The sequence below is a fragment of the Oenanthe melanoleuca genome, chromosome Z (genome assembly GCF_029582105.1).
Source record: "Oenanthe melanoleuca isolate GR-GAL-2019-014 chromosome Z, OMel1.0, whole genome shotgun sequence".
Classification (NCBI taxonomy): domain Eukaryota; kingdom Metazoa; phylum Chordata; class Aves; order Passeriformes; family Muscicapidae; genus Oenanthe; species Oenanthe melanoleuca.
The window spans coordinates 34101692-34123914 of NC_079362.1; the positions used below are offsets into that span (position 1 = coordinate 34101692).

Sequence of the window (22223 nt, forward strand, 5' to 3'; positions counted from 1 at the left end):
ATACAAAGTCTGAGATCTGCTTCCACTAGAAGTGATTTCCTCTATGGGACAATACTCTCCAAGCACAGGCAGCTACTCAAAAAGAAGGAAGGAAAGAAAGAAAAATAAATATTAAACTACCTATGAAAAGGCAGTGATGGTGAAGTCGCAATGTAAGAGAGAGAATCTGAAACGTGAAAAGATCCAAGGCCATACAATATGATACAAGCAGAAATAAGACACAGACCAAGGCCAGGTTTAGCTGTCACTTGATAAGGATAGATGGGTTGTGTGGAAAAGAAAGCAGCTATGGCTATTGCCTTTATGTGTCTGCAGAGGCCTGGGAGCTGTGTTCCTCTGCCTGCAAGATCTCCCATGCAGGGAGCGCCAGCCCCTGCTCTGGATCCTTGACCTGAGGGGCAACAAGGGAGCAAGGGTCAGCTGCAGTAGAAAAGCCTCTCATCACCCAGGTTTTAGATGTATGCAGGTACTGCCTTGACAATCCTTGTCGTCGCACACATTTAATCCTGTTAGCAAGACCTTTTTCTGTTATTTAAGTAAGCTTTGATTTGGTGGACATACTAAAATATGTTATGTGTTCTGCATAATACCTGATTTTTATTCAAATGTATTCACTATAGACAGCAGTTGTAGAAAGGTAAGAACCTGCTATGGCCTATTTTGTTAATGCAGATATATCTATCTTGCTATAATGGAAAAAGGAAATCCATTTAAAAGGCACCATTAATCCATAAAACCACTACCCATGCTATGTTTTAAAGGTATATCAATTAAAATAAAGTATAACTTAAGAAATGGGAACCAATTTAAGTCACAGAAAATAAACAGAATTCACTGTGTATTTGATTTGTCACCTTTTCTTTTGTAAAACTGGAACTGATTCAAGTCAGCTAATGACTAGGCCATAAAATTGTTCACCCTGTATTCCTCTACTGTAACAGCATTAATGACTGTCTATCAATAAATTAAATCAGCAGAACAGTAAGCATGGACAAATAATTAAAATAAGCCCTGAACTCTGGCTCCTTGACATTTTTTATAGCTGGCAGGTGGAATAGAGTTGTATATAATTCACCAAACACTCTGAAGTATTCACCTCATTTTTAAAGGAGAATTTCTTTCCCCCAGCTAAATATTGTCCTATACAGGATAGGATTGAGTGTCTAAACACAGATGGACAGGCTTTCCACTCTTTTGAAAGTATTTAACAACATAGATGCGTTCAGTTAGACTGAATATGTAAGTTTGACACTATCTCCTTTGGAAAGGGGGTGGAAATTCTGTATGAAACCACTGAATTCTCTGGCAGTTAGAGAAGGCAGAAAAAGTTAGTATTTTAGATTTGTGATTGAATCCTTTTAAAACCTCAATATTCGCAATTTCTGCCTAGACAAAGGATAACGTCAGTGTTTTCCCTGTAATGTGCAGGGGCCATTGCACATTTGTTTCTTGGGTAGGTATAAAATAATCAAGTTATGCTGCTTCAGTGCCTAGTGAGTACATGAGTCAGTAAATAAATAACTGCAGAAGACTATTTATCCTTGCAATTTTAAAATCAAATCATATCAACAGTGCATTTTCCAGTTAAAAACCCCAACAAACCAATAAACTAGTGAAAACATAATACTGTCATTTAACATGACAGCTTCAAATTTCTGATATCAGTAAGCCTGAGAACTCAGAACATAGGATGGCCTGAGTTGGAAGGGACCTTAAAGATCATCTAGCTCCAATCCCCCTGCTTTGAACAGGGACACCTTTCACTAGACCAGGCTGCTCAGAGCTCCATCCAGCCTGGCCTTGAACACTGCCAGGGGTAGAGCATCCACAGCTTCTCTGGGCAGCCTGTTCCAGTACCTCACCACTCACAGCAAATAATTACTTCCTTACACCTAATCTAAACCTGCTCTCTTGCAGTTTGAAGCCACTCCCCTTCACCCTGTCCCAACATGTCCTTGTAAAAAAGGACCTCTCTCCATCTTTCTTGTAGGCTCCCTTCAGGTACTGGAGGGCTGCAATTAGGTCACCCTGAAGACTTCTCCAGGCTGAACAATCCCAATTCTCTTAGCCTTTCCTCCTAGGAGAGGTGTTCCGTCCTCCTAATCAACTCTGTGCTTCAGTTTGTTGGCATTTAGCCAGGCAGACATGCATTAATCTTGATGGTGCTGCCACTGCATTGGAATAGTGCATGAAAACATCCACTTGTTTTTAACAGAGAATATTTTCTTCCTACCGGAGTCACACTACTCAGATTTTTTTCCCCCAAGTACAGAAATACAATAGAAATTCCGGTAATTATGACAAAAATCAACTGTCAGTCATTCCTGGAGAAAAAAAAAATAAAGACGGTAGAGAGCATAAACCTGCTAAGGAAAAAATATGGGGCTGCGTTCTATCCTGCTTACTTCCCCTCATCCGTGGATAGAGCTGGAAGCTCGGAGCCGCGGCTCGGGCACCTCCCGCTCTTCAGAAACGGGCAATTCCGAAGGAATCCTCGAGCGAGGACTCAGCTACCAGCCGCCCACCCAGATCTGGGCTGGATCACCCTCCAAAGCAACCGGGCATGTTCCAGGCTCTACCAACAGGTCTCCCTCCCAGCTTCCACGGGACGCGGCCGCGCCCGTCCCCGCTGTGGCTGGGCCCGGTGTCCGCCCGCCCGCCCTGCCCTGCCCTGCCCTGTCCTCCCCTGCCCTCACACCCCGCGGCGGGCTCTGCCCCGGGCCGCGACCCTGAGGGGCGGCCACAGCGGCCGTGTCCCTTTGCCCCTTTCCGGGAGACACGGGCTCTCTCCGCCCGGACGAGGGCAGGCGTGCCCCTGTGGGGCTGCTCTTCTCACCGTCCGCCCGAGCACGGAAAGCACCAACCCCCGCCCAACGGAGCCCGTGTCCGCCCAGTTTAGGCACTCCGGCGGCACTCTCAACCCCGTGGGGTTGCGGGGCAGGGCCGAGCCCCATGGCGGGGAGGAGGAGCAGGAGCAGCCGCGGCTGGGATTGGGGCCCGCCGGCACCGCCCGGCCGGCCGGGGGGAGGAGGCGGCGGGAGGAGGAGCGGCGGCGCGGACCGCAGCGAGCTGGCGGGGCTCGACGCGGCGGTCCCTGAAGATGGCGGCGGCGGAGCCGGGCGCTGGTCCGGGCGGCGGGGGCTCCGTGCCCGTCCTTTTCTGCTTCTCGGTTTTCGCGCGGCCCTCTAGCGTGCCCCACGGCGCCGGCTACGAGCTGCTGATCCAGAAGTTCCTCAGCCTGTACGGGGACCAGATAGACATGCACCGCAAGTTCGTGGTGCAGCTCTTCGCCGAGGAGTGGAGCCAGTACATCGACCTGCCGAAGGGCTTCCTGGTCAACGAGCGCTGCAAGGTGCGCCTGGTCCCGCTGCAGATCCAGGTGAGAGCCGGCGGCGCCACAGGTGCGTGCGAGGGCGGGCGGGCAGCGCGGTCCCGGGGCCGGTCCCGGCCCGTTCCGTCCCGACCCGCCGCCGCAGCCCCCGGCCCCTTCCCGGAGAAGCGGGCGATCCTGGAGCGGGCTGGGACCGTGGGACAGCCCCCGCAGCCCGCGCTCGGTCGTCGCTCCGTGCAAACTTTTGGTTTCCTAAGCCGGGGAGGCAGGTGCGCTTTGCGCCACACGCGTGTGGTAGCCGGCCTTGCCTTCAGCCAGCCAGAACTTACTTGGCGTCGGGAATGGGAACACAAGTCAGGTCGCTGAAGTAATCAGTGCTCTCCGTTAAAGCAGGCGGCTGGTGCTACCCGGCCTTAACCGGAGGTAATGCTGCGAGGTGGAAGCTCAAAGGGTGCCGATAAACTGGGCTCTGCCAGAGCTCGGTATCTTGGCTTGTAGTTCGTCGGGACCAATGTATTCTCTTTGCCTCAGAAAGCCCTTTCCCGTATCCAGGTTTACAGCTTGGTAGTTCTGTAGCCACAAACTAGGAAGCCAGACTGCCAAATAGATGCAGTTACAGATGCTTTCCTATGAAGATACTTTTATGCCCACTAGAGATTGGTGAGAGCTGTACTGTGATTCTTCTACTCAAAATACACTGCTTCTTCCTTTCTCCAGTGTCAAAGAATTCAGCTTAAAAACACCCAGCAAACCAAAACACACCCCAGTAATAAACCCCACATCATTGCTGTTTTCATTCAGAAAATTTTTTCCAGATTCATAATTAGGAAGTTTTAGTTTGCCTAGCCAACATATCTAAGAAGTTGGAAAAGTGCTATCATAAAAGCTGAAACATTGCTTGTCTTCTCTTAATGTTTTCAGACATGGCTAATTTATCTTTTTTGTAAACTCCACTTACTCATAGTGTCTTATACGCCTAAACTCTCGAGGTGGCCTGTCTGCTTACATTGTACATCAAGGCTGCCTTCGGCATCTTTTGTTTTAGTCTTAACTTCATATATGGAAAGAATGGTTAACAAGAGTAAACTAGTTTAATAACTTACTATTAATTCTCATCATATACACTCATCATTAAAAGCTTTCTGGTTTTTTGTTGTAATCAGAATTTATGAGCCCCAGTCAGAAAAACTGGAAAGGAATAGGCTTTCCAACTTGCAAAAAGAGTTGATGTGGGTGTTAATTAATGCAAGGATTTTAAAACAGAATTTGTGTATTCTGGGCATATAGCAGTGTTGCAGGTCAGAATTTTGCTTCTCATTTGTGTATGCACATCACAACTCTGCAAAGACTCCCTTGCAGATGCCTTCTGCACTGAAACTGTAAATGCAGCTCAAGCATTTGTAGCAGGACATACATCTTGGAATAAAGGTCAGTATTGAGACAGAGAAGGATACATCACTCCCAGGGTGCAAATGCGCTAGACAGCTTTGACTGCAGGGATTCAGGATGTACCAATGTTTTATGCATTATTGCCTATTTCATTGCCTACTTACACCAATACTATTGCAGTTCTGTGACAGTTGCAGGTGTTTATATGAAAAGGATGATATTTGTGGGTTATTCCTTGATATGTTTCGGCAGCTGTGAAAGAGCTGAAGACGTCTCAACTGAGACATCACAATGATGTCAGTCAGTTTGCCTTAAGCCAGAGACAGGTGCTCAGAGATCACTTGTTTGAGAAACATTTGGTATGATAGAGACACAGCTGTGGGTTTTAAGACCTTTAGGACTTAGTGATGGGAATATTATACTTTCTGTGTACTCATTCAGGCATTGCCACTATTATATGCCCTTTTTTTCCATCCCTCCCGCCTTGCCTCCCTTCCTCCCTCCCTCCCTCCCTGATGTTTTATCTGCAGTTACACACAACATTGATTTGTCAACTCTGTGTGTGGCATAGTCAGTTGAATCACTGTTTTGGATATATGTTTCAAGAGGGACAACTTTTGCTCACTGATGTGATTAGACTTGCATATTTAGAAAGTTATTTCTAGTTTAAAATTAAAATTCAGAGATGCTAGCAACTGTATCTCTAGACAGAAATTTCAGTGTTTTTGTGTGCATGTTTTATGAGGTATATGTATTCATTTAATTGGAGGTAGCATTTTAACCTTTAAGGCAACTAGTGCCCATAATCTCTTATCCTTCCATTTTGATTCCTGTGCAGGCCTATCTAGAAGGATGCCTTTGATACAATAGCTCACAAAATGTCAGCATCAAATGATGCTTGACTGGGCTGTTTCAATTTCTTGTCCCTGCAGCTGAGGGGGCCAGTAATCTCACAGAGAAATTGCCATATGCTGCCCTTGTAAAGCCACTCCATGAACTCAGTTCAAGGCTTGATCTGTACAGTCATATTTGCTCCCTGGTTGTTTTATGCCTTTGTACCATCCTCATATATGTACATTTGTTTGGTTTAGGAGTCCTGACAGGAAGCAGTCACTTAAGCTTTGGATGGCCATGCAGTGTTAGGCAGGCTGGTGGGATGCACTGCACTGTGGTGTTCTGCCTGGCTGCCGCTCCTCAACTCGAATCTCCTCACCCACAGACATGCAGTGAAGAAGGACGTTTCCTCAGGCTGCTCCCAACTTGAGGGACTGCATATACTTTTCATAAATGTTAGGTCTTTTAAGAAAATATTTTAACAGAAGACAATAATATTTATAGTTTGGGTGGGGAAATGCAGGACCGACCGCTTTAGTCACCTCTAAATACAGTTAAACAGTGCTACAAAAATTGTTGTGTTTTCCTGTAGTGTTGTAGCTGCCTTTGGAAGAGAGAAGTAAGGAAAAAGACTTCGGTGATTTCCAAAGAAAAGGCAGCACATTACAGCTGTGTAATAGAGGAGTTCAGGCAGCTTTCAAATATATAACCAAGAGAGGCTATTTCACAGTTGCTGTTATAACTTCAAGGTGACTTCTTTTCAGGAGGACTTGTGCTCTGTATTTACAGACTGGTAAACCTTAAGATACTGAAGCTAAAAGGGAAAATTATTTCTGACATCATTGCATGAAGCACATCTTATTTCAGGATGGTTTTTTGAGACAGATTGGTGTCTCAGGTGTATCTTTCTTGAAAAAAAACTGCTTGCAAAATGATATTCAACTGTTGCTGAATGATAGGGTAAATAAAATACAACAATTAATACACAGATTTTTTGTTCTTATTCCACATATCTAATATTGCTTGGATAACCTGGAAGGAGAACTGACAGTAGCTCAGGAACCCAAGCCCATTTTCTGAACACCAGGAAAGGCAAAAACACAAATTGCAGGGGTGTTATTTGGGAATTTTAGGGTACAATTATAAATTTTGATACATTAGTACATTCCTAAGTATTTAAGTTCTTTGAAAAGCAGCAGGTGGAACCTTAAAGAACATTAAAAAAAAAAGGGCTGAAAATACTGAAAGAGGATTTTTTTCCTCTCAAATGCAGGCTCCTTGTTTGTTTATCTTTACTCTTCAGCAAGCATTTTAGTAATTTTATATTTTGCTGAAGACTTTTCTACTACATTAGCTATATGTACACCATGTAGTATTTTTTAAACTAAATCTGTCCTTTTTAAATGCTAAATTGCATGTAAAAGGCTGCACATTGGCTTAGCATAAGATAAATATTTATGTTTCTAAATTGAAACACTTGTAACCTATTTTTCTCTTGAAGTACATCAAACTGAATTTATTCATTTTTTTTTCAGTTGAAAGCTAGACAGAAAAGTACAACTGAATCTTACAGGTTTCCTTTAAGAAATACAGAAGAAAAGGTGGTAGCTTCTTTTTGTTGTCGTCTCTTCTATGCCATTCTTGAAATACCAAGGTTGCAGCATCACTAGTCTGGCCTTTTAGTTGGTAAACTTGACATGAGATTTATGAAGTCACTATCCATGCAAATGGGATTATTTCTTTGCTTCCAGTTTCTTGTTCATTACAAATACTGTGAGGAAATTTCATTTTGTATATATAAGGATTTCCTGGACTTGGAACAGGGAAGTACAGATTAAAAGCCAGTATATGAGAATACTTTTGTAAAGCTGAACCTACAATTATAGTGCTTCATCACAATCACATTTTGTCTGATTAATAATAATCAGCAGCAATAATATAGATATGAAAAATCACCTCTCTTTTCCCACCTAGGTCTTTTCTATAGTAGGATTTAAAGCTGTAAGTAACTTGTGACAGCATACCTTTAAATCCTTGTCTGGACAAGGTCCTAGAGATGACTTCTTTAGCTGGGCAAAAGGGCTGCATCAGGTTACGGGGCGTTTTGATGTACCTATTCTGGTTGTGCTGTGGGTAACCTTCAGCTGAAGGACAGAAAATCCTAACTGAGAGAAATGCAACAGATGGAAATGCTTATATACTGTTGAGGGGAGCTTCAGGTCATTTGGGGTTTGATGGTTTGTTGTTTTGTTTTGTTTTTGGTTTTTTTCTTTGATGGGGTTATTTTGAGTTCAAGTTGTTAACTGCGGCTGAGTAGACGTAAATATGCAGGGTGGATTCAGGCAGGTATTGTCTGGCTGCAGTGGCTCACAATCCTGGCCAGCCTCCCTCTTTCTGCAGTGAAATCAAACAGGTGTTGATGTGCCAGCCCAGGTTTGATGCTTAGATGTAGTTTTGCCCTCACCCCAGCTCTTTGGGATGCAGCACTGGGGAGGTCTGGGTGATTTTCACTGTCAGGAGGAGGTGTCGCAGGACCCTGACACCGTCTCCTTGTAGAAGGGGAGGATGGCATTGGAAGCAAGTGAGTAGGAGAATTTACGTGGCACACTAAACTAGTAAACTAAACCTTTCTTTATATATAGCAAGTACTTACATGAGTTTATTTATGGGCTGTGTTAGCTACTATTCATGAAACTTAATTTCAAACTGCTTTCTTCTATACTCTGTCCTGCCCACATCTGCTCTTCCAGGTAACACCAGCAAGTGTTGACTCTTTGATCTTAGCATCTATTTATTTGTTCTGCCACAATTCAGACTGCAAGTTAATCAGAAATAAATATGAAAAACAATATATGAATTATTTGTGTTAGATTTTGTAAAAGCTGTTATTTAACGAATATATAGTTGACACAACTTTTGAGTGAGCTGCTGGTATGAATCTGAAGGCATAAATTAAATCATATGAAACCAACTTGTCAATAAAGAAGAGCAGATAGAGTGCTTTTACTCCTGCTCCCTGTGCTTTTTGGCATAAATATATGATATGCAGTAGAAGTCTGTAACAAGGATACTCCCTGGCTGGAAAGACAGTTTTCTTCAGCACTTTGCTGTCAAATCATAATAAAATTTAATTGTTCTCTGTAATATGGCTTCCAAATCCACCGTTTTAAATTATTTCATTATTCTTGTCCTTGATGGAACTTGGGGCAAATACTGTTTTTGCAGAAGATTCCAGGCTGGAAGGAACTGCAAGTATCTGAAAAAGCAGACTTCAGGTATTTCAGGACAAGTTGGAGAAACACAGTGCAGTAAGATGCACTTCAAAATGGAAGTAATCATGTTGAAATAAACAGCTACACAAATAGATGATGAGGGAGAGTTCAGGGGATGATTTTTAAGTTTAAAATGTACCCCAAGCATCTAAGTATCCATGAATTATGAAAAGAGCAAATACTGTATACTGGAAAGTACAAAATAAAGAGGGCCTGGAAGTGCTGTGAATTGGCTGATGTTTGAGGCCCTGCTAGAGCGGTGAAGTAGTATGGGCAGAGAAACACTGTGATAGTAGTATTGAGTGCCTCATTCCAGACTGCAATTTGAAGACTGCCCCAGGGAGTACCATAAAAATAATTTGAGTTGTAGGAAGAAATACTAAAAGCATTAGATATATTTTAGAGTAAGGAGGGGAAGGGGAAGGCCTAAAGGGAGACCTAAAGGTCTGAGTCTTGAGGTAATTAGTTTTGCATGTGGTTATCTATCTAAGAAGGACAGTAACGCTCCTGTGTTTCACATTCACTGTGGACCTAACTGGAAATAACACTCTTATTAAATGTCAGCAAAGGAGCTGTGGGTGAGAAAACACTGAAAGGTAACGGTAACAGAGCTGTGGGATGGGTTTTATTGCAGTTCTGTTTCTGGTGGGTCAGACTATGTGGTTATCTGTGAAGACTATTTGTGTTTGTTTGATACTTCTGTAGGGACACACTATGCAACTTCTTGAAGACTTTCCTACTCTATTCACATTTGTTCCTCTGCTAGGGATGGTTGTGCCATCTGCTCCACTGGCAGAGCAAGGTGCATACCAAGGCAGTAGATGAACTTCACATACATCATTCTATAGTCCATGATGGTTTGTGGTAGTTCAGACACATCTTAAAAAATTACAGAATTACAGAATCAAGTAGACTGTAAAAGACCGCTCAGATCGAGTCCAGCCTATGACTGAGCACTGCCATGGCAATTAGATCATGGCACCAAGTGCTACTCCAGTCTTTGCTTCAATGCTTTCAGCGACCATGACTCCGCCACCTCCCTGGGCAGCCCGTTCTAATATTTAATCATCCTTTCCTTGGAGCAACCCTTCCTAATGTCCAACCTAAACCTCCCCTGGTACAGCTTTTAAAGTGATGGAAAGATTTAAAGGATACAATAATAGTTTTTGCTTGTCATATAAATTCTAAAGCAAAATTATGCAATTCATGAGTAGGAACCACACTTACAAATATTGCTTATTCCACTTATTCTATTTTTGTTGCTGAATGGTAGTAAAGTTAAATGTCATGATTGACTTCTGTTTGGTAGTAAGTGCCAGAGCTGGATTGGGTCACAGTAGGTGCTCCCTGTGGCATTGAATTGTATATTAATACTGCCTGCCAACTGCTTTTTGCATTGTTCAAGCATGTAGATGGATGGTATTCAAGAACAAGGCAGTTATTTAATTTTATATCCAATCATTCTTGGTCCCAGGCTTCATTCATTACCTGGTATAGAGCTGCAGAAATGTTATTTGGGAAAAATATCTACAGGCTGCCTAACCCCTTGATCAAATAAGCTGCTGCATTGCTGAATGCTGAAAATCTTCAAGGGTGGAGATCTCACAACTGTGATAACCTTTTTCAGTGCAGCTGTATCTTCCTGGTGAAAAAGATTTCCCTATGTAGCTTCTGGGGCTGGGATGGTTCTAGCTTTGGGCTGCTGCGGGCTCTGGATAGCTCCAGGGGCCCCCGAGGCAGAAGGTCAGCTTCCCAGCTAGCCAGGAATGAGACCTTGGGAGACGCCATAGAGGTTCCAAAGATAGCTTTATTTCTTCAAAGGGTTCTACCAGCAAAATCCAGATACATAGCATAGCAAGGGGTTTTTATAGGTTTTAAGGGGATTGAAATTCTAACCAGTCAAATTATAAGTTGAGAACTATCCAATTACTTTGAGATTCTAGGTGAGAAAATAATTTAGTAAAGTTAAAGACCAAAAGAAATCCTAAATGATAACAGGTGTTTCGGTAAGAAGGGGGAGCATTTTTCATGAAAGGTTTCATTGTCTCAGGGTGTGAGGTCCCAGGGGCCCTTTTCAGGGACAGCTGTATCATCCACATCCCTGTTGTGAGTAATGCCTGTTGTGATGCTCTTCTGTCTTCCTCTGGTATCAGTGAGCCCAGTGTTACATCATTGTTACTGCATTTGCCTCTGTAATTACTTGTATTAATAGTGTTGCTGTTTGGCTCACAAGGACTGGAGGAACCACTTTTTTGAATGGCTGCTGCATTGGCAGTAGTGGTGTAATGAATCTGAGAATTGAGGGAATTTAGCACTTGCAATTATTAGCTCACAGGTAATTTTCCCAACAGTATGAACATATGTTTAAGCATGGTCCTGGGAATTGAGATGAGCAGCATTTTACTCTGGAGACATGGTGAATCAGTACAATTTTTGGCTCTGATATTTTTCAATTCCAATTCCTTTGTGGTGGGTTGACCTTGGTTGTCCACCAGGTGCCCACCATGCTGCTCCATCACTCATCCTTAATAGGACAGAGGGGAGAAAATTTGACAAAGAAGCTCATGCATCAATGTAAGGACAAAGAGGGATCACTTGCCAATTGCCATCACAAACCAAACAGACTTGGGGAAATTAGTTTAATGTAGTGCTGATGAATATCTGAGTAGAATAATCAGAACTACAAGCAGATGTAAAAATACCTCTTCCCCATCCCTCCCTTCTTCTCAGGTTTAGCTCTACTTTCAACTTCTCTACCTCCTCCCTTCAAGTAGTACAGAGGGATGGAGAATGGGGTTTGTGGTCAGTTCATAAATCTTACCTCTGCCACTCATTTTTGTCGCACTTTTCCCTGCTCCAGAGTGGGGTGCCTCCTGTGGAAGATAGTTTGTCTCCCAAATATGCATCCTTCCTGCAGGCTGCAGTCCTTCCCAAACATGCTCCAGCATGGCTCCTCTCTAGAGAGTCAGAGGTCCTGTTAGAAGCCTGCTTCAGCTTGGCCTTTTGGAGTCACAGCTTTCGTTAAGGCATATTGCAGGCCTTCTTCAAGGCTCTGCTGTGAGGTTCTCCATGGACGGCAGGTGGATCTCTGTTCCACTGTGGAGCCCCATGGGCTGCAGGGGCACGGCTGCTTCATCATGGTCTGCACCAGGAGCTGCAAGGGAATCTCTGCTCCATTACCTGGAGCACCTCCTGCCCCTCCTTCTACATTGATCTTGGTGTCTGCAGGGCTGTTTCTCCCACATATTCTCATCCTCTTCTCACAGCTGCTGTTGGACAGTGGTTTTTTTTACCCTTTCTTAAATATGTTAGCATGGAGTTGTCACCAGCATCACTGACATAGCAGATCTGTCTTAGATTCAGCTGGCATTGGTGCTCTCTTGACATATCTGCTTCTGGCATCTCACAGAAGCCACCCCTACAGCCTCTCCTCACTACCAAAACCTTGTCAGGTAAACCCAGCACTCTTCCCAAATACATTCTTTTACAGATTTTGTCATTTTGTTTCAGTTTAAAACATTACAATCTCACATTGCAGAAAATGAAGTGTATATAATTAATGGATGCTTCCCAGAAGCTCTTTATTCAATTTGATTTATCTGTCTGATAAGCTGAAAAGCTCCTGAATGAATGTAATTTCTCCTGAGTTGCCTTACAGCTAGATGATAGTATATAGATCTTTTCTTTCCCTGTACCTTCCATTTGAAGCCCTGTACTTTGATTCTACAGGTAGTGCAAGTAATTTAGAAAAATACAAAGCACTCTTTCTAAGTGTAAGAAAATTAGGTATTTGATTCATTTTTTAATCCGTTCCCTTCTACCCCACTTGGTAGCTTGTATGAGGGGAACTCTAGAAGATTACTTTTGTCATTAAAATGTATTCACTTTGGTTTCTAATATTTATTAGAAAAATAAATTTCTACTTTTATTCTAGCCTTTGGACTTTCATCATACTTATCCTAAAAGATGTAATAGACAAATCAAATACGCAATGGAAGTATTGAAAGTATGTGTACATACAGTATTTGAAAGCAAGTGGAAGTCTGAATGTTTTAGACTTTAATTTATCCTGAGTCTGTAGCAGTGGACTTGTGGATTTGAAAATGAATTTAAAGAATGCAATTTTGCTTTTGGTACTTATCATTTTTTTTTTTTTCTTCCTTTATTTCTTTCAGTATGTTCCTCTGCCCCCTTCAGAGTTCAGAAATTTCCATGTATGTTTATGTTGACTTGAGCTTACCACATCATAAAATCTTGATTACATATTGATGACTATACCATATTGTTCATTATCAGCTATTTGTTTGAATTTAGAAACATACCAAATCAGCCTTGAAAAATTTTTCTCCTATTTTGACTCAAAGTAGCATAAATCCATAATCTAGCAGAGGTATTGCAGACTCCTCCTCATTCTGCTGCATTTCTGAAAGGATGTCCGCTGCAATGGGAAACATTACCTTTATTTCTTTTTTCAGATTACTACTTTGGGCAACCTGACACCCTCAAGCACTGTTTTTTTCTGTTGTGACATGCAAGAACGATTCCGGCCTGCCATCAAATACTTTGGCGATATCATCAGTGTGGGCCAACGACTGGTATGTCTGCTTTTTTTTTTCTCTTGTAGCAAGTTTTAATTACTCATTGTAAATTATTATATCACATACAGTCAAGCGATTACTTAGTATTAGGTAATAGCAATGCTATTATTATTATTATTATTATTATTATTATTATTATTATTATTATTATTATTATTATTATTGTTTGGGGGGTTTTTTTGTTGTTGTTTTTTTTGGTTTTTTACATGTTTTCCTCTTTGTCCCCTGACAGCTCCAAGGTGCCCGGCTCTTGGGAATTCCAGTTATTGTCACTGAACAGTATCCCAAAGGTCTTGGCAGCACTGTGCAAGAAATTGATTTAACAGGAGCTAAACTTGTGCTTCCCAAGACAAAATTTTCAATGGTGTTGCCAGAAGTTGAAGCAGCATTAGCAGAAATTCCTGGAGTCCGGAGTATTGTCCTCTTTGGAGTAGAAGTAAGTGCCTTGCCTTTCTGATACTGGTTTATGGCCAATGTCTGTTGGCCCTCAAAGGGAACATCACTTTCTGTAATTAAAAAAAACCAACTCAATTTATATTACTTAGAGCTTAGATGTCCTCTGCAGAATAATTTTTTTTGTGTTGTCTTTAATATTATCTCAGTAAAATTTGAGATGTGATACTTGTAAACTACAGCCACTTGTCTCAATCTTAACTGACATTTAAAACACATATTGAGTTCCCTAGTACTGCCAGGGGTTGAAAAATAAGTATTTGAATTCTAATTAATTATGAACTCTAACTTGTGATTTTGTTCTTTTCATTTTGTATTAATGGTTTGTTGGTGGCTTTTTTGCCTTTGATTTCTCCCCTGTAGACTCATGTCTGTATCCAGCAAACAGCTTTGGAATTAATTGGCAGAGGTCTGGAAGTTCATATTGTAGCTGATGCCACCTCGTCAAGAAGTATGATGGACAGAATGTTTGCTCTTGAGGTAAGTTTCTAACAAGGAATTTCTATAGACAAAGCAGTGGATAAATGTAGATTTGAGAAGAAGTGAGTGTTCTGATTCTTAAAATAGCATATAAGATTGAGAAGAAGTACTGCCTTTTTTGTTCTCCTTAAATTATGATTTAATATGCATAACCCTGTTTGGGATGTTTGGAATTTAAAAGTGATTGTTTCATATAACATAAATTACTTTGTATAAACATTAGCATTTTAGCGTATCCCTTTATGCAGTGTTACTTCTACAGGAGAGTAGAAGTGCTGTAAAGCTTTTGGCTTTTTGTTACAAAGAGTATTTATTCAGGTGTTGAAATTCTTGAAGTGCAATGAAGTACAGTATGTGATCCTGTTCAAATCTCTTTGTATGTCTGTCCCTCCTCCTGCTTTTCCTCATCAGTGCAAATTAAAGCTTAATCGCAAGACACTGATTATAGTAAAGATTCCCCTCCCCCCTGCTTTTAGGAGCTTAGTCAAACTGAATGTTGAGAAAGTGGAGATAAATGTAACAAGAGGATTTAAAAGTGCGTGTAACTGTGTGGTAGCAAATTCATGCAAATTATTTTTTGATGGTGTACTCCTAGCTTGCCTACAGGCATCACTGTTGAAAGTCAAAACCTGATATATATATATATATGTATTAAGTATTGCAATTTTTGCCTCAGGCCCTAACAATTATTTGAAGTAGAAACTAATAATAACCACAGCATGTTATACTTTTTCACTGATTTTGAGAAGACTTAATTTCTTAAAGGCTAAAGAGAAATCCCCAGCATATAGTGATTGATAAAACCCATGACTTTGATTAAGTGGAAACCTAATGTCAGCTGTCACATAGAGCATAGGGACACACACAGAATACAGGAGTAACTGAAGTCATGGACTCCCAAATCAATGTGGTGCAGTAGCAGTAAGAGACAAAACAAATATAGAAAACCTGAAATCTGTTTGCCTTATAATGCATGTTTTGGTACATTTATCACTTACACTGTATCTGTAAAAGCATAGAAGTTGGGCCAGTGTAAAGGTTAAACAGCGACTAACTAGGTTTGCTTTACTTTCTAGTCGAAAAGGTATTGATCTTAAAAGTGCAATTTCTTGCAAAAGTTGTAAATTTTTAAGTTTTAGGTAAGTTTTTGGTACCTTAATGCTTTCTCTGTAAGCAAAAGAAAACGTTTTGTTGTGGTCCCTTATGTCATCAGTCACTATGATATTATTAAGCCAACGCTTGCCATGCAGTGTTGAGCCAGCAGTAACACCTTCTCTGCTGCACATGGCAGCACATACCAACATTGTCCTCTTCTTGAGTTACACAGCTTCAATTAGAAATGCTACTGAGGGATGTGGGCTAGAGCAAGCAAGACATGGGCATGCTTGGGGGATGGAGACCAGAAGAAACGGACACATGTCTTGGACATGTCCTTAATCCTGATTGACTGTGGTGTTACATTTCCTAGGGAAGTGGGCAACATACCAAACATACCTGCTTTAGTTTCACCATAGAACTCACAGTTCCCAGTCACATTGTTTTAATGAGTGAGTCTTGACATTGTCTCTTGTGTAGATTTATGCAAGCTGGTGAGCTGAGGTGAGTTTTATTGACCAAGGTTCCTGACCCTTTTCTTTGCCTTTCTGGGAAAATGAGTGTAACATTTGCCTTTTCAGGAAAACACAGTCCTTCTCTATTCACAGTGACCTTTCAAGAATAATGAAGAGTGACCTTACAGTGATAACAATTAGCTTCCTCAACAACCCCAAGTAACTCCTCACTGGTCCCACCTGCCCCTTCAGTTCTCCACATTTCCTATCACATAGCACATACTTTGATTGTGCTGGTGATGAATATGCAGATATCTGAGCAGGTGTACTAGGAAGTGCAATTTGACTTAATTGATAATGAAAGCTTTCATGTCTCCTTGGATAACAGGTTGTCTCCACTTCTGTTGTATGCTTAAAAATGAAACAAACAAACAAAAAAAAAAATCGCAAAATTTTCATTGATGAAATGACTCAGCCCGACAGTTTGAGGTTGTGACTATTCTGAATCTCTGCCTTTTCTGATGAAGATGTCTTATGTCAATGCTTGGTCTCAGATTAAGACGGTTCAGTCTGCTCCTGCTAGATTTCTTTACTGTTCTTTGTCTTTTCTACTTGTTTCAGCAAGTGGGTACAACACACTGTCAATGCTTTCCTTCTTCTCAAAGACAGCATTCTAAGAAAATTTGTGATTTCCTTGGAAATCATCCAATATACTCAGCAAATGCATCTCTTAAATTCTGCAAATCTGAAATCTATAAAAATTATATCTCATTCTAGAAAAGGTATAAGGCAATACCAGCCTCTTTGGACATATTATGATATGTTTTGCTTTTAAAGAGAAGATGTTCTCTCTTTTCAAACAACATGTCACAGATGGTTATGATTTTGTAAGGGTCCAGATTTTTTTTTCATCCATACTAGTTAAAAACAAAACCTTAGTATTCTTGGAGAGGTTAATGTTGAAAACATTGCTTTAATATTTCATATTAATTTTCCCATTTTTCTTCTTTTCTGTATGCTTCTGAGGTTTAAAAAATAAGGTTGTACAGAGTTGGAGAACTGAAGAAGGTAGCTGTTTTGTTTCAGTTTAAGAATATTGCAAGGCTTATTGCTGTAATGGCAAGCAGGAAGCATTGACTTCAGTAAATCCAAACTTGTTAATTTGTTGTTATTCAGACTGTAGTTACATATACTTTACTGCATGGTCTCTTGAAGTTACTAGCTTTCACCCATCAGATGCTTTGTAATTGAACAGCAAGAAAGTTTAGAGCTTCTCTTTGCTTTAATGATTACAGTTGAGATCTGTATGTATATATCTGTATTCTTTGCCACTTGCCCTTCCTTAGCTCATTCAGGATCCCATTAGATTTGGTGAAGCATGCAGCTGAGTAAAGGATGAGGGAGGGAAAACTGACTCTTTGGAGAGTTTTACTGCCAAAGCATCTGTATGATGGCTGGGAAGATGATGGGGGCATGGGTTGATCAGCCTTTGCTGAAGGCTGAACTTTATTATATAAGCAACAGCCACAGTTTTAAAAGTCCAGTAAGTTTACAATAAGTCCTGTACCTTCGACTACGTGAAGCCCAAGCCCTGTTGACTTACACACTTAAAAGATCTAGCAGACCTCTTTTGGTTTTGCTTTCTCTGCAGCTATACATTTTATCTTGTGGCCTGTGAGAACTGACTCTGGAGTTACTCTCTGTAATGAAAATAATTTTAAAAGAGCTGCTCTTGTGTCGTAAGATTTATAGTATCTGTAGAAGGGATTTTCCTTCTTTCCCCTGAGATTACTGCTACTAGTGTGCTCTGTAGTCCAAAAGCTGAAGTAGTGGCACATAACAAGGACTGAAAGTGAAATTGTTACAATCTCTTTCTTAATGCTGTTAGGTTGGACCTCGCTATTTTTATTTTTCCCCAGGCCTTTCATCTGCATGAGAGTGAAGAAAGCTGTCCCCTGGCTTGTGCAGGGGGAAAGGGTTGTTATTAAGATGTGTGGAGCTTCTGCCTATTAAATCTGACTTGGGGAAAGAATCTAGTTCAAGTAGAAAGCCTTATTTGTAATCCAGGGTAGCCTTTTGCCATAGGAAAGTCTAAACCCAGTCAGTTTTCATCCTAGCTTTATAAATTATACCACTAAGACATGCGGGAATGGAATTTGCAGTAGTTTTGTTAATAGGAGATGTTTTTAAGGATGCTACTTTTCTTTCAAAATTCATTATTACATTTGCAAATTTCTCACGTGATTTCCTCTCTGCTCTTTTATTTTTCAGCGTCTTGCACGTACTGGAATTATAGTTACTACTAGTGAAGCGATATTGCTGCAGCTGGTGGCCGATAAAGAACATCCAAAATTCAAAGAAATTCAAAATCTTATTAAGGCAAGTGCCCCTGAGTCAGGGCTCCTTTCCAAAGTTTAAAGCAGACATGGAGGAAGCAGATCTCACTGTCCTCTTTACAGGGGAAGGAAAGCTATAAGCGCACATGTACACCTTCTCTCACGCAAAGTTTGGTAGGAGTGTAAAAATAAAAATTTACATACTTGTGCTTGCCTTAGCAAAATTGTCTGGTTGTATGTCTGGGTGCCAGTGTGTTCTCTTTAGTTACAGCTGTCAGATTTCTGGTACCATAGGACCCTTTTGTTGTCAAATTTCTTTATTTAAAAAAACTGCTCATCCATACTATAAATTGATTGTAACAGCTCAAAAAATGCATATTTCTGTGACACCTCTTGATTGTGTGCTTTGCAAGCATTCTGTGATGTCCTGTTTTACTTCTGTATTAATAGAAGATAACTAATTACTGGATAAATGTAATGTGATACGCTTCAATGTTTCATATAAATGAAGTATTTTATTAGGGCATAAATTAAAACTGAGTATGATATATGACCTATATGTGCGTTCTGTTCTCTAGGATAAAATTTAAGCACATTGCTTTATAGACAAGACACATAAATCAAGCAGAGCTGATGTTTGATTGCCGTAGGTAGCTGAAGTCTGCATCATGACTTTTGATTAAACTGAAATTGACTGCCCAAGGCTCTACTTTACTTAAGTGAATACAAACAGAAGACTGTTGTGTAATGAGTTCTTTATAAACAAGTGGTGTAAACTCCTTCAGAGCTTGCAAATATTACCAAAGCTTTAAATTGGAAATGCTAAGGATGTTTAATAATGAAAAATTTTCAGGTTTGAGTGCTAAATCTACGAATAGGTTTAGATGTATTTTGCTTTGTTTTACTCCCAGTTTAGTTAGATTGAATAATTCTATCCACTTTACTCAAGAGGACTCTGAAAGAAGGCTTAGCTTCTCTGGATGTTTGTGCTTTTTTTGGTGGGCTATAGTTGGGTGGAGTTTGAATAGAATCTGGTCTAAAAACATTCTTCAGAAAAATAGCATCTTTAAAAGAATGATACATATTTTTTCTATCTAGATCTTATCTTTTAACATGTGATTGTTCATAAAGGCACTTCCTTCATGTTCTAGGGGATTAAACAATGTTGTATAAAGTTTACAGTGTGCCTGAGACATTTATTTTTTTAAAAGAGTACTAGATGTCATACTAAATACTGATCTTTTTGGTAGAAAAGCTATAAAAGTACATGTATTGTTTTAAATTGCTTCTTTTCCCCACAAGATGGCTCTAAAAGAATTGTTTCATAAATAAAAATAGTTTCAATTGTTTCATATAACCTTTATATGTTCAAAAGAAATAAAGAGTTAACATTTGCTGTCTCTCTTTCGCTTGTGATATTTATTGTAGAGCAAATCCTGAAAGCTGTGTTTGCCATGGACCTTATTCTAGTTTGTACAGCTGTGGAACTTCAATGGATGGCATGGGAATTTTGTGTAAAGATCAAGGGTGGATAATGTCGAATTATTCTTATCTTCTGCATCTAGTTACAGTGTTATTTAACACTCTAGAATATGAGGAATGAACATTATGCTTCAAGCTGGAGGCTGGGATGCAAGTTGTGTTAAGAACTCTTGTCCTATATCACTGACCTACTTTTAACCTTATTTTCTGGTATATTAATTGTGTTTCTTAGCAGTACAAAGTTCACTTGCATAAATCAAGAGCTGAGCACAAAAATACTATAAATTTCTTATGAAACAATGGGTTTATTGCCTTCTTACCTTTATGTATTGATGGTACCAAGAGACAGTAATTGAAGGAAAAACTGTAGCATTTTTTCACATGTTTATTTTTGGAACAGTATTAATTTCCTCAAAAAAAAAAAAAAATGCATGGATTTTTAGGAGTTAATGGTACCAGTTTCTAAAATTTTACCATTTTCATTGAAAAGTAATTTGAAGGATAGATGTCACATCTTCCTTTACATTCCTTTTCTGCCACAAGGGGAGTCATTGGGTAGCAGGATGGCTCTAAAGAAGAAGTTATAAAATACACTGATATTCTCTGTGATGATTCCACTTTTTTTTTCCCTTTAATTTCTATCGCCTTATGTGGCACACTAGATTTTTGTCAAGATCCTTAATTTGTTGGTTTTTTCCCCTTAAGTTTAAATTGTAAGAATTCAGAAATACCCAGTGTTATCTTATAAAACCAAGCTCTTAGATGTGAATTGGGGTGCGAAATACATTTCTTTTTAGTTAGATGGATGCTTTATTCAGCATCACATGGGTCATTTAGATGAGATTGTAAGAGTGCGTATTTAAAAAGAAGAGAAAAAAAAAGTTGCCATATTTCTCTTACATAAAGTTTATTCACAATACATAATTCCTTTGATTCTTCATTGCTCTCACTCTTCTGTATTTTCTGTTCTCTGACAAGTGGGTGTTCAGTGCAGTAGAACAGCAGAAATGAGTCGTTTGAGAAGAGGTCTAAGGGCTATGGCTAGAGTAAGTATTATTTTGTCCTGCAAGGATAGGAAATAAATTAATGAAATAATATGGAGGAGGATTGCTTAAGGGTGTACTCAGCTGATTGTGAAGAAGGTCTCTGTCAAGCTTTTCTTTATTTGAAGACTTCAATAAGTCTTCAAATAAAGAAAAGTGAAGACACATATAAGTGAAGACACAGCTATGGCTAAGCAATACAGTTGTTACCTGCTGTAGGTGGCTTCAGCACCATTTCTCTTTCCTTAGGGAAGCAGAACAACATTTCTTGACAGAGAAGAGTGGTCTGTTTTCCCTTGTAGGAGTTCTGATTCTGTGCAAGGCTGCTAATAGATTGTTTATTTCACTGCAGTAGCTGATACATTTGATGATAAATGCTTCACTAAGTATAGTAAGACATACACATGGTTAGTTTTAATCTGCTAAATCCTAAAGATGAGCATTTTTTTCTTTTTAGGACAGTTTATGTTTTTAGCTGAAAATGTGTTCCTGTTTATTCACAGAACATGGTCCTTTTATTATTTTTCCACATGCATAATAATTTAGTATGAACTAAAGCGAGTAGGGTTTCCAGTTACCTTTGCAAAACCTGAAAACAGAGAATGAATAAAGTATCAGCTATCGTGAGCCAATGTTTTCTATTATGCTGAAGAAATTAAGTTGTGGGACTGTTCCACCATCATTTTTGCACTTGCCTGTCAGTAGCTCTCAGGCACATGTTCACTTAAATAAATCATGCTGTTTATTGAGTATGTTTCCTATTAGACATAGGAAACCCTCTCTCAACCCCACGCCCCCATATTTATTGCTTTATCTAAACAATTACATTAGTTTCGGGAGAGAAGAATTCAGATCAGTCATTTCTACTGATACAGTCTATTTTTCTGCTATGAGAGAGAGAGAGAGAGAGAGAGATGAAGGCTGGATACTTTGTTGCATTACAAGTTCCGTTTCAATTGACGAGTAATTACTCTGGAGCCTTTGGAGCTCTGAAGAATGGAAAATGATTTTAAAGATGATAAAGGTCTTTGGTATGGGGTGGTGCCAGCTAGTAGTGCTTTGTAAACCACTTGTTCTTCAGAGTATTTTTTTACCACTTTAAGTAGTAATGGCAGAAGATGGCAGTGATTTCAAGAATCTGGGGTTTGGGCTTTTTTTTACCTTGCTGGATAAATTAAAGATAAAATGTACTGAATAGGTATAGCAGATATCCTTCAAATAGGTTTAGAAAATTTCCTCTGCAAATGGACTATTGAAGGAAATCCATGAAAAAAGTTCTGATTCTCCAGAGCCAATTTCATCTTAGTAATTGGAATACTTTTATCAAGTTGTTAGCCCTTTTGCTAATCTCAAGTAGTACTTCCAGTACAGCAGAGATTGCAATTGATGATATGTGCTGCTTCTCTTAGATGCAACTGTGTGTATCCATAAATATACCCCAAAGTGTGGGATCTG

At 40.0% G+C, this 22223-nt stretch overlaps 1 protein-coding gene across 1 annotated transcript; it reads left to right on the forward strand.

The window, feature by feature from the left end:
* Positions 1–3035: 3035 nt before the first annotated feature.
* Positions 3036–19647, forward strand: ISOC1 (isochorismatase domain containing 1). Its single transcript, XM_056513714.1, has 5 exons — positions 3036–3379; positions 13302–13421; positions 13657–13860; positions 14241–14357; positions 18179–19647. The coding sequence occupies exons 1-5, from the start codon at positions 3101–3103 to the stop codon at positions 18323–18325; spliced, it is 867 nt and encodes a 288-aa protein (XP_056369689.1). The 5' UTR covers positions 3036–3100; the 3' UTR covers positions 18326–19647.
* Positions 19648–22223: the final 2576 nt, after the last annotated feature.